The sequence below is a fragment of the Sinocyclocheilus anshuiensis genome, unplaced genomic scaffold, assembly GCF_001515605.1.
Source record: "Sinocyclocheilus anshuiensis isolate Anshui unplaced genomic scaffold, SAMN03320099.WGS_v1.1 scaffold329, whole genome shotgun sequence".
Classification (NCBI taxonomy): domain Eukaryota; kingdom Metazoa; phylum Chordata; class Actinopteri; order Cypriniformes; family Cyprinidae; genus Sinocyclocheilus; species Sinocyclocheilus anshuiensis.
The window spans coordinates 2020002-2044030 of record NW_015540881.1 but is presented as its reverse complement, the minus strand read 5'-3'; the positions used below and the strand labels follow the sequence as shown (position 1 = coordinate 2044030).

The 24029-nt window shown below is 38.1% G+C and overlaps 1 protein-coding gene across 1 annotated transcript in view; it reads right to left on the bottom strand.

Annotated features, from left to right (window-relative positions):
- The window catches only part of LOC107688545 (glutamate receptor ionotropic, NMDA 3B-like), a 44689-nt gene that overhangs the window by 874 nt on the left and 19786 nt on the right, over window positions 1-24029 (bottom strand). Inside the window, exons 2-8 of the mRNA XM_016486241.1 lie at window positions 19016-19653; window positions 11247-12339; window positions 9970-10115; window positions 8059-8174; window positions 5200-5351; window positions 1490-1654; window positions 623-693 (exon numbers count right to left, since the gene is read on the bottom strand). Coding sequence (XP_016341727.1) covers window positions 623-693; window positions 1490-1654; window positions 5200-5351; window positions 8059-8174; window positions 9970-10115; window positions 11247-12339; window positions 19016-19653 — 2381 coding nt within the window. The remainder of the gene's footprint in view (window positions 1-622; window positions 694-1489; window positions 1655-5199; window positions 5352-8058; window positions 8175-9969; window positions 10116-11246; window positions 12340-19015; window positions 19654-24029) is intronic.

Below are 24029 nucleotides of genomic sequence, written 5' to 3'. Positions count from 1 at the left end.
GATTTTTGTCCTTTGTTTTATAATTTCTTTCTTAGGAGTGTGTTTAAAAAAAAAAAAAAATAACACCAATTGCTTAGTTCAAATAAATTCAAAGCTCAGTACTGTTTTATTATACACAGTATGCAAATTATAGTGTCATCCGCTTAAAATAAAGGGTGATGAGGTGATCCGGTGTCAGTCTATTATGTGACTGGCTATCTGTACATCATCATACAACTTATTAACCCAATAAAGCCTACTGTATCAGCCTACTCTAAATTACATGATCATGTAATTGATTTTGCACAATTACATGCCTTCTGTCATCTGATTGATAGTTTGCACTTTTTAGCAAGCAAAAGGCATTTATAGTATATTTTTCCATTTTTAGTATCATTTTAAAAAGCCCATATATATATATATATATATATATATATATATATATATATATATAAAATGTTATGTCTTTACAGGGTTAAATGTTACTTCTAAAATAAATAAAATCAGGCCCATTAGAATAGGCCCATAATAAATTGCTGTAATTTGACAATAACATTAGTCTAAACTTCAATGAGGAGAATTACTACATTACATTGCACTTTTAAGAAATTTGTCAGTTTATTACGCAATAATCTTAACTTACCATCTGTCACTACTCTCAACCTCTGATTTCCTCTCATCATTACAACCCATATTTAATGCACGGTGGATTTTCTGTAGAAATAGAAAAAGGACACGAACAACAGTCATATTCAGTATATACATAATTAAATACAAGACATGCCTACCACATATAACCTCCTGACTTGTGCTTTCAGCTTCCTAACTCTAGAGGGAGCAGATGCACCTGTGTTTATGACAGCAACATGTCTTCTTGAATAAGATTTTGAATAAGATTTAAAAGAGATAAGAGTGAAATAGTAATTCCTTTAGTTAACTTTAGATGCTAAAAACGTTAGCATTATCAGCCTTTATACACTGATCAGTTTTTGAAGGTTATTTCACCATGTTTGTCAGCTGTAGCATATGGAGGCAGGCGTTCACCTGACTGGTGTGGAGCCAGTATTTGAATCTCTAAAAAAAATAACACCAATTGCTTAGTTCAAATAAATTCAAAGCTCAGTACTGTTTTATTATACACAGTATGCAAATTATAGTGTCATCCGCTTAAAATAAAGGGTGATGAGGTGATCCGGTGTCAGTCTATTATGTGACTGGCTATCTGTACATCATCATACAACTTATTAACCCAATAAAGCCTACTGTATCAGCCTACTCTAAATTACATGATCATGTAATTGATTTTGCACAATTACATGCCTTCTGTCATCTGATTGATAGTTTGCACTTTTTAGCAAGCAAAAGGCATTTATAGTATATTTTTCCATTTTTAGTATCATTTTAAAAAGATGCTAAAAACGTTAGCATTATCAGCCTTTATACACTGATCAGTTTTTGAAGGTTATTTCACCATGTTTGTCAGCTGTAGCATATGGAGGCAGGCGTTCACCTGACTGGTGTGGAGCCAGTATTTGAATCTCTGCTGGTGGCGGAGGTGAGGCAGGATGAATCTGAAGAAAGTGTGCTCTCCCAGCAGAGTGAGCAAAGCACCTGCCATCCCCACACACAACAGCACAAACAGCCCCGAGAAATGCTGGATACCCATCTGCAGAGTCTGCACACACATGAACAATAATACATAAAAACACAAGAGAAAAGATTTTCACACAGTGTAACACAGCACTGTTGCTGACTGCACCTTTCCCCATGAGAATTGATCTTTTTAACCCTGCTGCACTGCGCAACTATTTTCAACATTAATAATAATAATAAGAAATGGTTCTTAAGCACAAAATGAGCCTATTAGAATAATTTCCGAAGCACCATGTGACACTTAAAGGCTGCAGCGTTGCATTACATTAATAAAATGCATTTAAAAATATATTAATATAGAAAGCAGTTGTAGTAATATTTCACAATATTAATGCTTTTACTGTATTTTTGATCAAATAAATTGAGCCTTGATATGTAAGAGACTTTTCAAAAACATTTTAAAAATCTTATCAACCCCAAACTTTTAAATGGCAATGTGTGTTCCATTATTTTCTTATTATTTATTATGGATATACAGATTATAGATATTTTTCAATGGCATCTACCTATGTGACCAAGCAGTCAGTGTTTGGCTTCACTGAGAGACATTTTTTAAGAAGCTGATGACAGTTTTCTGATGAAATATATCTTTTTTTGCAAGCAACCTATAAATCACCAATATTTCATTTAATATTGCAGCAGATGTTTTACCAGTGCTCTTGTTTTCTTCTTAAATGTTTAGCTCTCTCCAGGTATTATAGACCTTCCAGTGCCTGACCCAACGTTATTTTCCCCTTGGGTGTTAGAAGCCCCAACATACACAAAGGAATCCATCATTCCCCTGCAATGGCTTTGATCTGGAGGGAGAAGGAGTCCTGCTGACTAGAACTAATCACAATTTTATAAAGTATTGCTGTTATAATTGAAATGAAAGTCATGCTGACTTGGAGTAGTTGAAAAGGGGAAAATATTCCACTTCCTGTCCCTCAAATGTGTGGGGCATGTTTCGCAATATCAGACACTCATTGGTCATCCAACACTGCACACACTGAGACTGCAGTCCCATGTTCACTCCATCATACCTCTTCTGCGAATGTGTTCGTTCTTAACACATAACAGGATTGGCTACAGCCCTTTATCATGATGTCACTTTCCAAGAGAGTGTTATGGGGGATAGTGGCTAAATGCACATGCATACATATGCATACATACCACTGGTCAGATGAAGTGCTCAATGCACTTCATGTTGGCTGCTCTGAATGCTCCGATTTCATTAAAATAATGCAGTAACAATTTACAGTAAGGTTCTATATGTTAAGATTAGGATTGCATCATTTAAGTATTTTGAATACATATGAATTAACATAGAACAATAGTATATTTGTAAATTAACATGAATCTAGATTAACTTCATGCGCTTTTTTGATTACTATGTACTAACCTTTAAATTAATCATTTGATACAATGCATTTAATGTGTACATACATGTTGTACAAACTCGTATGAAAAATACCTGCATGTAAATTTTAACCCACCCTAAGCCTATCTATACCACGATACCAAAAACAGTTTTTCTTAATACAACATTAATACAAGAAGTATATTGTTCCTAACATTTTTTTTACATAGTAAAGGCATCTAATATTAAAAAAGATTAATAAATGCTGTAAACATGTTAGTTCATGACTCTTGTGAAACAGAAGTACACTTTAGCATACTTTAAAAAAGAGCATTTATAAAGGAAATAATAGTAACACTTTAAAATAGGGTTTCAAACTACATTAGTTAACATAAACTAACAAAGAAAACACTTCTACAGCATCTATTAATATTAATCAATGTAAATTTCCACATTTACTAATATATATTTAAAATCAAAAGTTGCATTTTTTTAATTAATTAATGCACTGTGAACTAACATAAACAATGAACAATTATATTTTTACATGCACATTAACAAAGTAAGATGCTGTAACTAAATTCTTTTAAAACATGTATTGCTCATTGTTAGTTCATGTTAGCTATGCATTAACTAATGTTAACAAATGGGGCCTTATTGTAAAGTGTAACCGAAATACTTCAAAATAATATACTTAAGTGTGAACTAAATTTAAGCTGCCTAATGTACAGACAGACATTTACAGTAAACTAAACTTTAACGTCATTTCTGTTAAAACTCATATATGTCATGATATTTGTGATTACAAGATGAAATTGCAATTTAGTACATTTAAATTATATTAAATGTAACTATAATATCGAATAGCACATTACAATTAGAACGAATATAATCAAGCACTCTACACATGCTTTAGTATTGTTAGTCAACAGATGAAAATGTGTACTTCTTTAAGGATTATTAAAATTAAAGATGTACTTGAAAAGTATAATCAAAGTACTTAATCGTAACCTTAATCATAATCATTATAATCATACTCCCCTCCCCTTAAGTACACTTAAATGGCCTTTTATTTTATGAATATTATCTGCAAGTATACATATATATATATTTAAAAATATACATTTAAGATTTGATGTGCTCATTCAATACAATTATCCATAGCTCTTTTTCACAAGGGTGCACTTAATGCATTAACCTTTTTGTAATGCGTTACCTTCCATCCTGCTATATTGAAAAAATAGTAAAAATTCTCCCACATAAAGGTTTGACGGTACTCTTTTAGACAAATATTTATATGTCTTTGGCTTTATACACTCTCTTGGCACAAAAACCAAAGGAGTGCTTTTGCTGTGAACAACAAAGTAGTATTAAGGAACAAATTCTGGCATTTGTTTATTCATCATTTATTTATTCATTTATTTTGAGAGTACGCCAGATGCAGCACTTAATGTTGGATTGTTGCTTTAAATTCCCCATCGCTTTCAACCCTGCATCTTTGTATCTGGCTACAAGCCAAGATGCTGTTTGAAGAATTCTGACTAATTTAATTAAGACTGAATTACGTCAAGGAGATAAAATGCCGCTTTTTGCATTTGAAACTCCTTCTATAAACAGCACTAGAATAAACATTCAAAGGGGGCGACTGACTGCGAGGACCTCACAGTCGATCCTGTCCGCTTGTTTGGAGAATTTATTGCACAGCAAAGTAGTGGTTTTACAGCGCGGTGTCTGTGGTGACAGGACAGCTTGGCACCGGAGCAAGAGAGAGGGGAGCATGAGATGAGTTCCAGCTGGCACAGGGGCCAATAACAAATGTCATTGCTTGTGCTCATGAAGTCCCCCATTCATAACCGCAGCTAGGTAATGAAGCCAGACTGTACGAGACAATGCCTTACAGGAGCGCTACAACTCCTGGGAGGTTATTGACTGAAGCCCCATTGATGGAGTGCGCTGGTGGCTGCTACTCACAGCCTCAGGTGTGCGGGGCGGTACGGCTGACACGGAGCCCTCGAGAATGAAAATGGATCGAGGTGGCCCGACGGCGCTCTGACAGAACGCCTATTAGACTGCAGGAGACAGTAATTCCAAACAAAAGGATTTTTCAGGGGGAAAAGAGCTCAAAGAGGAACTTGGTCAAGGGCAGAAGCCGCTCGCTCGCCTGTGAACAAAAACACACACGCACACATATTCTGCACGCTCTCAGACTGTCTTTTTTGATGGCTCACCTCTGTCACAGCAAAAACCCTCTTTCCACAGGGAACCACTTTATACCACTTGTCGTGCAGCATGTCCATGTAACCGTCAGACTTGTAGCGGCTGACATATTCAGACACGTTGCGAGTGAGAGGGGAGTTCTGGGGCAGCCCGATTCCGTATCCTGAAAGCACAAAGAATAACGAAACAACAACTTTACACGTACAGCTCAGCTAGACCCATGCATGCCTGTGGGGTTTTGTTAAAGAAACCATCCACATTCTAGTATGAATTGATTCTTCTATTATTGATGTGTCAGAGAACCTTGAGAAGGAACAAACATGTTATTCAGTATGTTAGTCAGCACCTAAAAATAAGTGTACTTCTTTAAAGATTATTAAAACATAATGATTTTTAATTAGACATTATTAAGAAATGTACTTAAAGGAACAGTTCACCCCAAAAATTTTAAACTGCTGAAAATTTACCCACAGACTGTTTAAGATGTAGATGAGTTTGTTTCTTCACGAGAATAGATTTGGAGAAATTTAGTATTACACCACTTGCTCACCAGTGGATGCTCTGCAGTGAATGGGTGCCGTCAGAATGAGAGTCCAAACAGCTGATAAAAACATCACAATAATCCACAAGTAATCCACACGACTCCTGTCCTGTCCATGAATTAACATCTAGTGAAGTGAAAAGCTTGTTTGGAATAAATTTATCATTAAGACACTTTTAACTTCCAACTGGTGCTTTTGGCTAAAATATGAGTCCTCTATCCATAATAATTGATTTCTCCAGTGAAAAGGTAATCTTGAATGAATCAGGAGAGAAATATGCACAGATCAAGCAGTTTCCAAGTGAAAACAGTCCAAAGCAGTTCTAAACAAATATGTTGGTGGATTTTGATGTGAGAGGAAAACATGGGATGGTCTTTTTCACTGGAAGATGAGTTAATGGATTATGGACTCACATTTTTGTCAGAAGTGGCAGTTAAAACACCCAAGAAACGGCAGTTAAAACACCCAAATGATGGATTTGTTTAATACAAACATGCAGCTTTTCACTTCACAAGGTGTTAATTGATGGACAGGAGTCGTGTGGATTACTTGTGGATTATTGTGATGTTAACAGCTGTTTGAACTCTAATTCTGACGGCACCCATTCACTGTTGTGATGTAATGCTAAATTTCTAGAAATCTGTTCCAATAAAGAAACTCATCTACCTCTTGGATGGTCTGTAAATCGGATTGAGTAAATTTTCAGCATTTTTTTTATTTTTGGGTGAACTATTCCTTTAAGTATGTTAAGAAACAGTCATGAAAGTGTACTCTTTAAGTACACTTACTGTAAGTGGACTTTTATTTACTAATTGATATATTACTAATAATACTCTGACATAAAGTTTGGAACATACTCTTTTAGACAAACATATTAATTTGTCTTTTGCTAGAATATCAAAACAACTTCACACATAAAGCTCAGCCGGATCAATTATGCGGTGGGCTTTTGTTAAAGAGACCATCCACATTCTAGTGTGAATTGATACCTCTATTATTGATATGTCAGAGAGCCTTGAGAAGGAACAATCATGAATCTTTGGCACCCTGTGTCAGTGCACCGTAGACAGAGCGTCTGTCATTTCGGGCGTCTCTGCAGCCAGGCAGCCGGAGAGATACGAGCACAACTCTGACATCCACAAATTTCATCAAAGCCCTCGCCTCACCGGCAAACCCACACATCACTCCTGGCAAGCAATCCCTCCCCTCCTTTCAGCACGTGGCACAACATCCCTTGCATCCTGATAAACTTCTGTCCTCTCCTACTGAGTTGCACCGCTGTATTTTACTCAGTCCTCTACAACCAAAAAATGTGCGCTGTTGAACTCTTTGAAGAGGTGGCACCGGCGGGCTGCTGGAATATTCTTAATGGAGTGGATCCAGGCAGTCATAAAATGTGCTGTGGAAACTAATACAATAAGGGATTTTCCAGCAGCGTTAAAAGGACACGGTGCACTCTGAAGAGACAGTTTCTACTGAAGGGTGTTCTTTCAATTTGAGCAAAGCCTGTGAATTGAACGGATGCCTGTGGGGAATGTCAAAAGTACCATAATTCAGTACCAAGTCATGACAAAAATTGGGAACAAAAATAATTAAAAACAGATACCGGACTTTTTACAGTATCTATCTATCTATCTATCTATCTATCTATCTATCTATCTATCTATCTATCTATCTATCTATCTATCACATTCAGTGAAATGTCACAATTCACAAGACCAATTTCCATACTGCCGCAAAAACTAATATGCTACTCAACACACTTTTTATTGTGACAACCTTAGACGCCTGACTCCGGTTTTGCGCCTGCATGATTTGATTATGCACCTCGCTGTTTACAGGTTTTACAGACCCTGACGGAGCTGTCCATTTCAGGCCAGCAGACGTGATAGCGATGGTTTAGTCTTGATCATCCATCTAATAAAAAGCTGGCTCAAAGGCGTAAGGGAAGCTTTTGGCAGATAGCAGGGAAAATTCCTATGTATGCAGCAGGAGATAACATCCGGATGAGAGGTGCGGACACGCCTGGGTGACTGCCATGAAACCCATCTACACCCTGTAATAGCTTTCCCTTATGAAATGACATGTGTCAAACTTGACTTGCTTCGATTTGGAGGGTAATTACAACAGCCTTGAGGTGAATTCATGGCTCTTAATGTGGGGTGGAATTCTAATAGTGTATCTGTAGAAAGTGTTAGAAACACCTTGTGCCCTTTCAGAGAACAACTTCGCAGGCTTTTGTAAGCTAATATAATTCAACACGGCATGGCCAGAGGTGCTAGACTCCTGAAAGACAGCAATATGTCTCAGTGGCACAGGGGTCCTTACCTTCAATAGCAAACGGTTTTCCTACAGTCAGGAGTTTGCAGTCTGCATCTATGGACACCTCGTAGTCCAGCAAAGCCTTATCCATGATGAAGGCATCTAGCTGAGGGGGATCTGTCCTTCAACACACAGAGGAGGATAGTCAGAGCCAAACAAAACAGACACCGCCAGCCAAACCTATGCTAATTGCTACTGACTTTAAATGACTTGAAAAGTTCATTACAATAAGCCTGAACCAAACCCAAACCCTGTAGCTATAAACTGCTTAAATCTTCTGGCTTTAGTCAGATTTACTGAATAGAAAGTGCTTTTTGTGTACTGTGTGTGTAACTTTCCCCGCAGACATCTTTTTTCAAACAATCTTTGAGTAATTTGCTCCAGCATTTTGTTTCTTTATAAAAGCTTACATTGCAAAGATTGTTTCCATTTAGAGGTTTATAGTGTAACCTATTAATAGGGGTGGCAAAATAAATACATGCTGCTTTAGCTAATAACAGTGGCTAATAATAGTGCTCAGTAAAGCCAATTACAAAAAAAATAATTCCCAAATCAAAAACAAAAACATGGTCAAAAGCATTACGCATTCTGCTGCATATGGGAATTCAAGTTTGGTGAACTCTGACCTGTAGATGTGGATTTTTCCATTTTTTGAAAGTATTATTTGTTATTTGTGATTTATTATTTATTAAAAACAAAAACCCTAGAGCATTACATCATATCCTGTTAGCTGTTTATCTCTAAAGAAATGCTGAATTCTCAATGTCTAGTGTGAGGCGATGCTTGCTCATCAGCTGACCTCTATTTTTACCTCAAGTGTGACAGAAAATAAAGTGAAGGAAAATTTTGCAGGATCAAACTAAGACACTTACGCAACGTCTTTTAAAGGAAAAAAAAACTGTCCGGATGCTTGTCTTAAAAAAATCTCACCCCCAAGAATAGCTCCCAAATATGGCTGCGATCTCAACTCTAAAAATGCTGACCATGTAAGGTGTCTCCTGTGAATCGAACAGAAGGATTTCTGACATGGAAGAAAACCGCTGTCAATCATAAGACAGGAAGTACAAAGCAAAATACAGCACTATGTGGGAGCCTGAATCTGAGGATGAATCGCTGTGTGTGTGTTTGCGCACGCCTGCAAGCGTACGTTTGCCGGGGAGTTATCTGTTGTCTCAGAAGAAAACCTTTGGCCTCATTCTGCAAGTTTAGATTTGACTTGAGAGTGACTGCCTCTTTCTCAGCTTGGAGTCTGCAGCAGTCCCTGTTCTTTCAGGGATGAATGGAAAGCGAGAATACAGACAGAAAGCCTGGAGAGCAGACACTTGTTGCTGTCTACTCGGTTTCTTTAAACTGAGCAAGCTGGATGGTGCGCATAATTCCTCATGAAAGAGGAATAATATTGAAGGTGCATCATACAAAACAGATCCACAGCGGTGTCAGCAGCTCTTGAGTGTGAGAACTGATCATTGGCCTCTTATTGTGACCCTATTTATTTTTGTAGTATGCGCCTGCAGCTTTTGGGCTGCTTGTTGTCTGTCTCCAGCAGCATCGTGCAATTACTGAGCTCGATTTCCCTTTAGGCTTTTTTCAAGATGCCCATCTCCTGTTAAAGCTTTATTTGTTTTCTGCATGTTGCGCTCCTGCTCAGCACCACTTGAGTTTATTGAGTTAAAAGAATATGAATGTGTCTATGTGAGTGCGAGTTTTTAAGATGATAGCTTTCTAAATACACTTTATTGCAAGTGTTTTTCATTCAAACGAAAAAGGCTGTTTAGAAATTCAGTTTGATAATTTCATTAGATTTACCACTCTCTCTCTCTCTCTCTTTTTTTTTACTGTTATCTTTTCATTGGACTTTCCACTGCTATGTTCAAGTGCCTGTTATCTTTTGTTTCTCTCCTGGGTCTAAACACTTACTTGAGTGTAGAGACTCCATCCGGAGTGGTGGGCTTGTTGAAGCGCCTCATGTACTCGTGCATCTCAGGAAAGCTCTTTTTCACATAGTCCTCAGCACTGCTCTCTCGAACTGTGCCGAAGCGAAACCCCAGAGACGGGTGATGGAGCTTGAAAAGAGCAATGAAATGTGAATTGATTGTGCGAGAAAGGTTTAAAAACATAATCCAAGCCTTTACAAAAAAGTACCAAAAAACGTTCCATGGTACTACCGTAGTTTTTTTAACCATGGTGCACTCATGTTTTTGTGGACACATACCATATACACTACTGTTTAAAAGCTTGGGGTATTTTTAAATACTTTTATTGATCAAAAGAGATGGTAAAACTTTTGTACAAAAATTTATATTTCAAATAAATGCTGTTCTTTTTAACTTTCTGTTCATCAAAGAATCCTGAAGAAATATATAAAAACAGAAAACAGTTGTTTTAAATTGCAATAATACTTCACAATATTACTGTATTTTCGATCAAATAAATGTAGCCTTGGTGAGCATAAGAGACTTTTTTTTTTAAACGACTCCAAACGTACAAACGGTAGTGTCTGTATACCCTACTGTACAAAGGTCTTTGGCCATTAGTATTTTCACCAAAACAAAATGCTTTTAAGCCAGTTACAGAGCAAACTCAGCGTGGATATTATGTGAGGCCACTTATCTGAAGCAAGATGCTACAAGAAACCTCCCTGCAAAGCTACAGTACTGTAAAAAGTTTTAGGCACTTGTGTAAAAAAAATGCTGTAAACTGAGGATGCTTTAAAAAATAATGTCATAAATATATTTTATTGCACAGAGTTTTTCAGGTAGCTTTGCAGGAAGGTTTCTTCAAGCATCTTGGAGACATTGCCACAGTTCTTCTGTCTGGATTTAGTCTGTCTCAGTTTGTTATGATTCTTCATGTAATGGCAGACGGACTGGATGGTGATGAGATCTCTGTGTGGAGCACTGGCTTTTGTCAGACTCCTTGTGCATACAAAAATCTCACTGGATTATTACAATTAATGGCAAAATGAATGTTTGGAATTGTAAACTGATATTTCCTCCTGACACACTACAGCAAAAGATAGAAATAACTGGTCCAGTTTGTTGGTGAAAATACTAATGGCCTAAGACTTTTATACAGTAGTGCATATGTAAAACATTTTTATTTTAAGGGATACATATTACAACACAGTCTAAATAAATCACTGAACAAAAATATTTGTGTATTTCACCTCTTCAGGATGAAATGCAGTGTTTTACCTTGACATCATGAATCCCTGACACCTCCTCAAAGGTCTTCTCCCCCACCATGACAGCTGCTAGGTTGGCTGTGTAACTGGACAGAACCAGCAGGCAAAATATGGCCCAAAGGTTCATGAGGAAGCGGCCCGTCCAGCACTTTGGAGTTTTACTGGCAACGGTCCGGCCGAACAGAATGGCGTAGCAGAGGTTCAGTGCAGACGAGTAAGAAAAGACCCTGATGCGGTTGCGTCCGTGAGGGGTCATGCCAAACGGACTGTTCCACTCGTAAAGTGTGATGAAAAGGGCTGTGATATGCAGTGCCACAAAGATGCCAACCCACATGGACCAGTGAAGTGGCCACATGAAGGCACCGATGGGTGCAGCCGTGTCCTTGCTCCGCACCAGGATCCCGAGACTGGTGGAGAAGAAGGGGCTGGTGAAGTCTATCACTCGGCTTCGAGCGGAGTTGATACTAAAGCTGGTGACGGCCATGTCCGCCACACCACTGAGCAGGTCGCCCACCAACCCCGTCCATCTACCTCCTTTCCATGCCCCGTACTTCCCATCGCCTACGATGTAAAGGTCAAACTGGAAGTGCATGTCCTCCGCTAACTTCTCCAGCAGGTCGATGCAGTATCCATAGCAGCATTTCCGCATGTCATTTGGCAGTGAACTGCTGTTGGTTTGCTCCAGCTCTCTGAACAGCTGGTTGAGGACTTCCGAGCTGTTGGTTTGAGGGTCAAGGCACAGCTGACCCGCCGGACACTGGCCCTCCTCGTCCACCTCCCGCGTGAACACAAACGGGTGCTCGACCAAGGTCACGACCCGCAATCTGCTCCCCGCCACTGGGAGTCCTGCTTGCCAGCGGCCGCCGAGCCTGATCTCTGGGCCATCCTCCCAGTGGTGTTGGGTCATGCCTGGCCACAGGCCCTGCTCTTCCAATTCCAGATGGCCCGACTGCCAGCTTGCCATGGTCACCCAGCTTGGCTGGCCCAGAGGGTCTCGCTGTAGACTCCATATATGGAAGCGCTGGGAGGTAAGGACCCTGGAGAGGGAGCGCTGCACTCGCACTGGGCCTGTCAGCCCCATGAAAGAAGTGTTCGACAAGAACCTGAGAACAGCAGGGACATGATCATTGTGAGGAGAATATATATGCATCCAGCAAAAGCAAAGACAGTGATGAGATGACAGAGCAAAAAATTCTGCTGAATCTCTAGCGAACTGAATCCTACACATGAGCCAGGAGAGATAACTAGTGAAAACAAGTGAAAGGAATAAAAGTAGTGTACAAAAGTGATACTACATAGGAAATAGAGCTAGCAGTGAAAATAAAAAGCAATTTTAGTTATTTTAATTATTTAGTTATTATTGATTATTGATGATTGATTTTAATTGGTTTAGATGGATTAAGTACAGTAATTCCAGTGTTGCTGATTGCATTAGTTTCATATCAAATATGACAGTCATTTTAACTTTGAAGCCTACAGTAGCATATTTCATACACAGGCCTCTAAATTATGAATGTTTAAAACTTTGATGAAAAACTTTTATATGCAATCTACTACTGTACTTGCCTTCTGCTCTCTGATTGTTAGTTTATACTTTTCTAGTAAGTAAAGGGCCTTTTAGTATAAATCTAAAAACATCAGGTTGTGAAATATGGGTATTTAAAAAAAAAAAGATTTTTATAAAGTAAATATAATAGCTACTTTTATATTGTTAGTATAAGACAAACTTTTACTGGACTGAAGCAACTTAGGTTTACTTGATTATCCATACATAATTTTTTTGAAAAATCATGTTAAAATATGAGTATCGAATATAACACAACAGGCTTTTGATGAGCATTTATTTGTCCCTCTCTCAATCCTCATTGTATTAGACTGCATTATATGTTTTTCCCACCACAATAAAAACTACAGAGCTTTAATCATAAAAAAGAATTTAAATATCATCTTACAACAACATATTATTGGGAGATCTAGACTGACATCTGATATTTATAAGCATTTTATTTCAAATAGTCTGCTATAATGTTATAAAAATGTCATTTAACAGTTTGGGCCCGTTTGGGAGTTTTTTTCCACTTAATTATGACCTCCATATTCTCCAATATATCATACTACATGAGCAATAAAAACCTGATCAAATATACTCACAAAAAAAAAAAAAACTACATATCCAAACCTTTTTTTTAGTCTAAAGTTTCAATATATGGTTCCATAAAAAAAACGGATTTTTCTGACTATTGTTTCATATTTCAGACATTACAGGGTTAAGGCCCACTATAACTGAAGGTGATTCATTCAGAACCAGTGAGCTTTTGCGGGCATTTTACAAAAATCTTACATAAATGACATTCATCAAAACAAGACCAGCTAAGAGTTAAAAATGTCAGCCTTGTGTGAAAATGCTATTTGCTCAGTCAATCGCGTGTTTAAATACAGCAGCAGAAGCAGCACGGGAACTCAGTTTGCGCTCAGTGCTCAGGGAATCTGCATCTCACAGGCATAGCACATTTTGTTGAATGACCACAGAGAACAGCCTTTGATTCACAAAATATGCTTACAAATGCAGACGTAAAGTGCAGTTTACCATTTTTGTGTAACTGATGATTTAAATCCATTCATCACTGTAAATGAGTGACAGAATACGTGGAACACTAAATCCATGAAGCAACATATGGTCATCAATAAAGAATCTTGCTTCATTAATCAGTCAAAATATATATAATTGGTCACTGCAGTAATTATTATAATGAAAATGTTTAAATAAAAACATTTATTAGTAGCATATTTTATGTTTCTGTAGTATGACTTTATTCCATGAATTATCCTGATGATCCGACAATAGCTGCTTGCATCTCAGCATGTCTATCTAGAAGCTTGCGTTCTGCAAGTGGACGGCATATTATTGTGCCATCTCAAAGAGGCATAAAATCACTTTCACAGACTTTTTCATTAACTGTTCCCTCCTGGTGGAATGACCTGCCCAAATCAATCCGAGCAGCTGAGTCCTTAACCATCTTCAAGAAAACGACTAAAAACATATCTGTTCCATCTTTATTTGACCCTCTAGCTCTAGCACTTTCTATTCTATTTTAATTCTACTTTATCTATATTTCTTTTTTTATTTAAATAAACGTCGCTTTGGATAAAAGTGTCTGCTAAATGACTAAATGTAATGTAAATTCCCTATGGAAAACAAAAGGAGTTCAAAATGTTCATTTGAAAATTTCCATAGACTGAAAATGTTTGGTGATCACCCTCGCTGTCATGATATAATATGTATAAATGTGTGTGTGTGCATGTTAAATATGGATTTGAACCCAGGTCCCTTTGCATACTAAATGAAAATTACACCTCTAGACGATCTTGTAAGTCGCTTTGGATAAAAGTGTCTGCTAAATGACTAAATGTAATGTAAATTCCCTATGGAAAACAAAAGGAGTTCAAAATGTTCATTTGAAAATTTCCATAGACTGAAAATGTTTGGTGATCACCCTCGCTGTCATGATATAATATGTATAAATGTGTGTGTGTGTGCATGTTAAATATGGATTTGAACCCAGGTCCCCTCGCATACTAAATGAAAATTACACCTCTAGACGATCTTGTCTCACTGTCAAAGAAAAAAGTGCCACAACTGTCACATAGTGCCCTCGGAAAAAAAATAAGGCACATGGTGCGTCTGCCAAGATTTAAATAATTATTTCTTATTCAAGAGCACCAGCTTTTCAAACGAACATTCCAAAATGTTTCATCTTAAATTCTCAAACAATATTTTTCACAGCAGGAGAAAAGAATAAGAACAGAAGGAAATATAGATCACTCCTGAAGCACACTGAAGTTCAAGGCTTTCTTCAAAGGCATAAGGACAGAAGGGCAGGATTATGACCCGAGTAACGTGAATCACACTAAATCTTTTGAACCAATATATGACCTTTGACAGCCAATGTATTTAACCGCTGAGCTGCCACCATATTAGTTCTGTTAACATCCATCAGAGAGTAGTAAACAAACAAATAAATAAATAGAGCATGGTTTATAGGTGAATAACTCTCTGTGCCGCTCCGGATATTATACTCTTATGCTGTTCTGCATACAGTAGATCACATAATTGTGATTCCTTACACAGCCTAGCCACACTGCTTTTATGGCAAAATGTATGCCATGAATTAGTTCAATGATCGATTTTCGTCAATAAATCAGCTGAGGATGTAGAGTAGTCAAAGGGCTGCTGGGCAATGTCTGGGTCACGGAGGGAAGATGAAAAATCCAGAGTGAAAGAGGCTTGTGATGTGTGGCTAAATGAGGCCGTAAATGATATGCACTCTGTGTGACCATAACTGCACACTTCCATTAAAACAGAGCAGAACAGAGAAAATAAAAGCAGAAAAAATTGATTGCCTGGATCATTAATTTCTCCTGATAGCCCTGAGTTTGACCCGTTGAGAACACTTGATCTGGTGTGAAAGCAGAAGTTAAAAGACAGGAGATAATGTGTTAGCCATTGCAACAAAGCTGATTTCCGTACTGAGATTTCTATCCGTGTGACTATTATTAAACGTTCCGAAAGCATTAGCACCGCAAAGGAACAATAATCCCTGTGTTGTGTTGTTTTCAGTTGCTCACATGCCTGTGCTTCAGTGCTACACGCTCATTTCTCAGAGCAAATACATTTCTTAACATGGGGGTGGGGGGAGTCTCACACTGTGAGGTGAATATTAAAGATTACATCACTGCTTTCAATCAGGTGGAAAATCTCAGGGGTCTCCGTCACACATTTTTTTCATTTTTTAAAAGTTTACTTATCTGAGCAAGACTCATATAACAGAGGCACTTTAATCTTAAATCTGAAGATGCTTTTTTTTTTTTTTTACCACAAAAAAATCTAATTTGTGGAAGTGAGCAGATAGGTAAGGCTTCTTCCAGCCTTCAGTGATAAGAGTTCTCCAATAGTGTGCACACAGGGACTTGATCACAATCCGAGAAAACTCTACTATTTGTTTTCCAGTTATATACACCTTAGATTTTTTCGAAGTGGAACATAAAAACTCTAACTCTTAGTACTGAGTTCCAAACATCAAAATGCATTTTTAAAATATTTAAATATATTTTCATTGATAGTGGAACTGCTTGCTATGCCTATAGATTTTTAACCTTTTTTTTTTATAACCATCAAACTAAATATCTTGATTGTGACTGCACTGACTATGGGGTGAAAACAGAACTTGAATTTAACTGAGCTGAATAATGACACTGCTGCCTTCTGTAGTGCTGCTTATAGCTAAATTGAACTTGTTTCATAATTGATAAACAGTTATTGAATGTTTGGAACAACACTGAACTGACTTAAGCTGAATAATGACACTATTTCTTTTTAGAGCTGCTTTACAGCAGAATTTGAATCTCTCCCATGTTTGATACATTACTGATTCTGTTATTTTCTTGTTTATTACTGTAAAGCTGCTTTGAAAAACCTGAATGAGAAATTGTAAATATTTAGTCCATCGGGATCTACACAACGATCTTTGTATTCTGTGATACTAATAGACAAGCCTCCCGCAGCCTCCTCCACTAACACAATGCATCAAGCTGAGAGGCAGTGGACAGCAGGCTCTGTGAGCTCTTGACATTGAACAGGACGCTGGCATTGAAGATGAAGAAAGAGCCTGGCAACCTGAATGCAGAAAGCTTTTTGTCCTGTTTATGGAGGTCAGTCAGTGAAGAGGACGCAGTAGTGTCACAAATGGCTTCCACATTGCTGCAAATGCATCACTGTGTAACTGCTAACTTGACGGTTTATGTAAATGCACACAGGGATATGGTTTTGATTAAGGAGGTATAAATGTATTGAAAATGCCCCTGAGTCAGTTAATTGCATTTTAAAGTCTCCAGTGGCTCCATCAGGAAAATAACTTTAAGATATGAGGCCATACCGTGGCCGAGACAGAATATTCCTGTAACTTAATACTAGTGGCTGGAATACTAATACAGCCATTTTCCTTGGAGAGTATTTACTACCTTATAATTCCCTTAATGTAAAGCATGCTTAATTTGTCTGCGCACACTAATGACTAAAGGTGAATTTAAAGCTTGAAATGACTACACTGCGTGATCAGATAACAAATTAATTCATGATTACGAGATAAGATAACATTTTAAAGTATTGACAATTGGCGAAGCTAATTTAAAACTGTAGCTGGATAAGCAACAAGATACACATAATCTACAGCAGTTAAGCCATAATAAAGCAACACTTGATAAAATAGTTAGCAAGAATACTAAAAAAATTGTTAAAAAGAATTATAATAATTTACTGTATTTAAATACAATAAATCCAATTATATAATATACAGTAATATATATATATATATATATATATATATATATATAAAAATCTATAATATGAAAAAAAGATTGTATGAAATTAAAAGGCTTTATACTGGGTATCACATAACAATTACATATAAAAAAGAGGCCTGTATTAAATGTAAACCATTAGCAGTGATATTTTCCAGCAAAAAGTCTTCTGCATTATATGTCTGCTCGCTGCATCCTTAAATTGATGCGTCATGACACAGTGCTTTAATTTTCAGTTTGCACACAACAGTGTTACCTATGATATTTGACGCTTTGAGACATAAGACTGTGCATAGTTGTCAGTAGTCCTACACTAGTGGCTAATTCTGAGACAATCTCCAGATTCGCTGTAGATAATTGAGTTTTAAGGCCAGGGGTCCATAAGCCACACATGTGACACATGCACATTCCACATTAATCAGAAATGTGAAACATGGTAAATGGGGTGCAAAATGTGTGCTTTAATTTTCAATTTGCATAGACTGCATACACATGCGTAACCTACGGCATGTGACTCTAAGACATAGGCCTATATTTAATAAATAAGACCTTGCATAGATGTTTCCTTTGCTAATGTCCTATTTTGACTCAGTCTCCAGATTTATTGTGAATGATTGGACTTGAACGCAATGGGTTCATGTAAGCCACAGATTTGTCAAAAAATTACACACTAATCAGAAACGTGAAACATGGTAAATAGGGTGTAACGCATGATATTTTACTCTTTAAGAACCATAAACTTCAATAAATAAACCAAGGATAGTTATTTCCTTCACTGATTTCCTAATCTGACACAATCAGCAGCTTTATTGTCAATAACTTGGCCCATGGGTTCATATAATCCGCACATGTATCACACTTACACACTAATCAGAAATGAGAAACATGGTAAATGGGGGTACCTGTGCAATATGTGTGCTTTAATTTTCAGTCTGCAGTCTGCAGTCACATTTGTGACATTACCTATGACATTTGACTCTTTAAGAGACACAAACTTTAATAAATAAACCATACAAAGTTATTTTCTTCGCTAATGTCCTATTCTGACACAATCTCCAGCTTTATTGTGAATAACTAGGCTCGAGGGTCATGGGATCATATAACCCTGCAAAAAGTGTCACATGAAAATTGCACATTAATCAGAAATGTGAAACATGGTAAACTGGGGGGGTACCTGTGCACAATGTAGCCTATTAGTTATAATGTGACATAAACAACAGTGATGTAGCATCGCTAAACGCAACATCACTGTTGTTTATGTGTCATTATAACTAAAATGGCTTGTTACTGGAAAAACAGCTTGTTACTGGAAATCGTACTTTGTTTATGAATAGTTGTGGTACTGTTATAAAATGTGGTTAAATAATAATATTGCTACGTAGTAAGCTACTTAGCTGTAAAATGTTATACAGGCATGCTTACCTGGCAAGGTATTGTCCAGAGGAGGGCAGCTCATGTTTATTGGGCTTGTCGAAGCAGTTGACCATGTTCTGGATAAGACCCAGGTCTGGTCTCACCATGGTCGCAGCATATACAGCCCTGCCAATGAGCTGCAGGGTATCCCTAATGTAGAAGTTCAGAGGCTTGCGATTGACCTCCCCATAAGCCAGAAGACCCAGGGGGGAGCCAATGGAGTGTAGAGAATCCAGACTAAGAGGGTATCCCATGATCCAGTGCATTGGGGGCAACGCAACACTCAACTGGTGGGCGCTGCGCAGCACCCTGGCTGTACATTCAGGATCAGAGCCGAAAAGCACCACAGAAGACGCCGGAGCAGAGGGAGTCCTGCTGAGGAGCTGTGAGAGGAGCTCCATTACCTTGTCTTCGCTCAAGTTTTTCTCCAGTCTGGACAGGTTGAGGGTCTCCCACATGTGCCAGTGGGCTCCATTCAAGCCCAGATGGCCCCGCTGTTCAAGTTCTTCTAGTATTCCCGTGTTCCCACCTCCCGGACAAAGAATGGCCGCTCCGCCCTGCCAGCCTCCCTTCAGCAACACCGCCAACAGCAGCTCCGACAGTCCAGGAGGGGGTGTACGTGTCATCATCTGTAAATGGAAGCGGTTCTGAAAACAGAAAACATATACAGTTGGGTCTAGCTGCAAACAAATATATGCAGTGCGTTTTCCAGTGTGAAATGTGGCACTGTGTTTTGTTACACACGAGCAGATTGTGATCCAGTGTTTCAGAGCAGCTTGGTTTACAGAAAATGCTGCTCCACTTGAACTGAGTTTTGGTTGCTTATAACGTGCATTTTGGGGAAGCAACATGCACCAACTGTCTTTCCAAACTGTTGTCAACAGAAGAGAAGCTTTAAGACAGGGGTGTAAAACTCAGTTCCTAGAGGGCAACAGCCCTGCAGAGTTTACGCCTGTTTCACACATACTCCGTCTGCAGTGCGTTTGCGTTGCGTTTTTTTTATGCACCCATGTTAACGGATTAGAGCTTTCACACTGCACGCGGCTGCGGTCCGTCAGTGCGTTCCAGGTGCGGTGCGTCTGCAGCAGTGCAGCGATCGTTTACGCACCGAGTCTATTTTCGCTGTGCTGCACACGCTGAATTAAAGTGACAGCGCTTTGTTCGCGGTAAAAATTAACATGGATTGAGACTGAAATGTAGTAATTTCACAATAAACAGATATAATTAAAGTCTGCTGTGTTTCACAGGCTTTTTGGCTAGGTTTAAAACAAATAAAAGTGCACTTTTAGATATACAAGGCAACATATGCACTTGTATCTTGTGGAGGTAGAAAAACAAAGTTCTTTAAGACCCGCTGGACTGTTTGTAATAAAGATTTAAATGTAAAAGGCACGAGAGCCGACTGTTTCTGTCAGTGGTAAGTTTTAATTTAAAATATTTGTGATAACCTAACACAAGAAAGCTATATGCTGTATTCAAATGTGTTTCCACTTGCTTGAGCAACTTAATATACACATCTAAAAGCCAAATGCATTTAAATATGCTGTTTATATTAACTGAGTTTAAACGTGAATATATCTATGAAAGATTGTGTTAACTGTACTGTGATAAAAGAGGATCCCAATGCTGAAAAAACACTTTCAGTATAGGCTAACTACATTTGGATTTGAAATCAAAATAATGGATAAATGTTGTGTTTGTGGTAAACAGCCGCGGATCAGGAGCGGACTGCAAACGCATCCTGTGTGAAAGCACAATGAGTCCGTGCTGCTTCTGCACCGCATACGTAACGCACTCGGACCGCATACGCACTGCAGACGGAGTATGTGTGAAACAGGCGTCAGTTTCAACCCTAATTAAACACACCTGATGCAGCAAATCAAGTCCTTCAGGCTTATTTGAAAACTACATGGTATGTGTTTTGGAGCAGGATTGGAACTAAACTCTGCAGGGCTGTTTTGCACCCCAGCTTTGCTCCCTGCTCAATGGTTTAATGGTTAAACAGCCATAAATATAAATATTGTAATTTTACAGTTGTACTGTATATTATTTTATTATGATATTTTAATACTATTTTTTATTTTAAAATTAAATCTTAATATAGTACTATTTCTCATTTGTTTAATATTTTTTATTTAGTAATAATAGGCTAATAATCAATAAAACAACAACAACAATAGTAGTAGTAGTAGTACTAGTAGCAGTAATAATAATAATAATAATTTATAGTCATGATATATTTATTTTTGGCCAAATTGTGGAGCCCCGCAAACAAACAACAAACCTGGAGCTAACAAAAAGGCATTTTAAATTGCAAATACAATTTTTTTTAGAGATTAAAAAAACAAGCGCAACAAAACTGTTGAACACACACATGCACACATTTTACACTGCAATTACAATTTGTATTAAAAAGAAATAAAATTGCAATTAGATAATGTCTCCACACTGACTCATCAAAACAAAAAACAAACACCACCAAAAAATACAGATATCTTCAGGCTGAAAATGCGTATTGTATTCCCTAATGACTTTACGTTTGAATAAGTAAAAGGCAAGTCTGGGGAGAGTGTTAGATCTCCTGTGACTTCCATCTCCCAAAGCTGCCTTATAGGCAAACAGAGGAATATATTACTTACTCTGAACTTATGATGACCTCATACTCAAGAACGCCGAACACCACACTTGTTTTGATGCAATAAAAACCACTTGAATAAAAACCAGACACTAAAACAGTGAGGAAGAGCCGTCAGCTCTCATCTGAAATAGCTCCTGGCCATTTCTATACAGACACTCTGCTGTTTTTGATGTGGACTGACAGGGAGGCGTGCATGAATGTGCCGTGAGAGTGAAAGATTGGATGCTTGGGTGTTCTGAGGGGGAGAGTGACTGTTTGAACCTAGTGGGGGGCTGCAGCGCTGAAGAGGAGTCCCCACGCAAAGTTAAAACCTGTGTGACTGGAATACCATTACCGCCAGCGGCTCTGACACGCGTCCCTGTGACTTTCACTGCTACTTAGGGCAGAAGAATTAGCACGCACGCTGACGACTCCATGCGGTGATGCCGAACCGGATGAATTTGAAGAAGAAAGATAAAAACATTCATTTGGTCTCGAAGTTCTGCTCTGCTGAAACAAAAGAATAGGGCTTCAAAAAATAGAAATGGACCAAGGGGGTCCCAGGGTTGTGTTGTGTACATATGGGAGCTTAGATAAGAAGAGAGAACGGGGTCAGGCTTATCTTTTATTTACCAGTAAATCCAGGTGATGCCAGGTGAATAGCAAACAAACACGCAAACAAACAAACACCTTCTATGTGAGGGCAAACTTTCAGCCTTGAGGCCTCTCATTGCTCAATCGATCTGAAAACAGCTGCTCCTCCAAACAATACCTGCGCCCGCTAGGACTTTACCCTTCTCACGTCTAAATGGATCCACAAGCTGACAGCATCTGAGCAGCATGAGCAGTTTGATTTGTTCTCCCCGTCTTGGAAGTTTAACGGGAAATGGCTATTTCCATTTCCACTTTTCCCACACCTTGCGAGCAATTTTCACAATCTGTCTTAACACCGGGGGGAAATAAATGGGTGCTATTTTTTTACCTGACGTCTCATAAATGGTCCAAATGCTGTAGAGTAACATTTCATTAATATCTAATACGGCAGCATACAGGTTTTGCAGACTAATACAAACAGTAGTTTGGCCATCAAATTATGGTGCAGGTGTGGAGGACGGACGTGCTGAATCTATCTGTCACTCTCATACCGCAACGACACCTGATCCATAAACAAACCATAATTGAGCAGAGAAATTGGAAATTACTGCCTATCTTCCTGAAACAGACGGCTAATGTCTAGTAAAACCCAATGATTTCTGCTCTGATAGTTGATGATTTGGTGAGGTACCTAATTTTGAAATTATGGTATTTTTTATACATTCTGCACTTAATTATACAAAATTACAAAAAAGGTGACTGACAATTCAGATGCATGCCCACTGAATAGCAGGGATGTGCAAAACTACAAATTTTCATAAATTACTACACAGTGGATTGACAGAATGACTAATAGTTGTTCCAAACCTGCATGACTTTTTTTGTGAAACAAAAAAGAAACCGTTTTGGTTACCACTGACTTCTATAGACCTTTTTCACATTTCCGGGTTTCTCAGCAGCAGAAGTCGTCATAGTTGGGTATACTTTGAGAGCTGTGAATGGGAGAGTACCACCAATATATTTTTTGCATTCCCATTTGCTCAAACAGCAAAAGAAACACTCAACGATAGTGTTTTCATGACTTTCAATAAAAGGAAAAAAAAACTGAGAGAGACTGACAACAGCAGTCAGAAGAGAGAACGATGTCAAATTTACCATCCCTCCCATAGACGCTGCATTAGAAACACCATCACATTAGCGTTAACTAGTTTTTTTTTTGTAATTTGATGCAAAGGTGATATAATGCAAAGTATTGCGTTGTAAACCCTGTTGAAAAAAACAGCATATACTGGTTATGTTTTGAAGCATGGCTGTTGGTTTGAGCTGGTTTAAGCTGGTCCTTAGCTGGTCATGAGCTGGTTTAAGCTGGTTAAGTGCTGGTCTTGAGCAGGAGCTAGTTGCTTAGGACCAGCACAAAACCAGCACATGACCAGCTTAAACCAGCTCAAACCAGCTTCAAAACATAGCCTACCTAACCAGCATACACTCTTAAAAATAAAGGTGCTTCACGATGCCATAGAAGAACCTTTTTGTCTAAATGGTTCCATAAAGAACCTTTAACATCTGAAGAACCTTTCTGTATCACAAAAGGTTCTTTGTGGCAAAAGAAGGTTCTTCAGATTATAAAAAGGTAAGAAAGAGAGGGTTCTTTAAAGAACCTTTGACTGAATGCTTCTTTGTGGAACCAAAAATGGTTCTTCTATGGTATCGCTTTAAGAACCTTTTGAAGCACCTTTATTTTTAAGAGTGTATGCTGGTTTTTTCCAACAGGGAATGTACATGCATTTTTTAAAATATAAAAATATATATTTA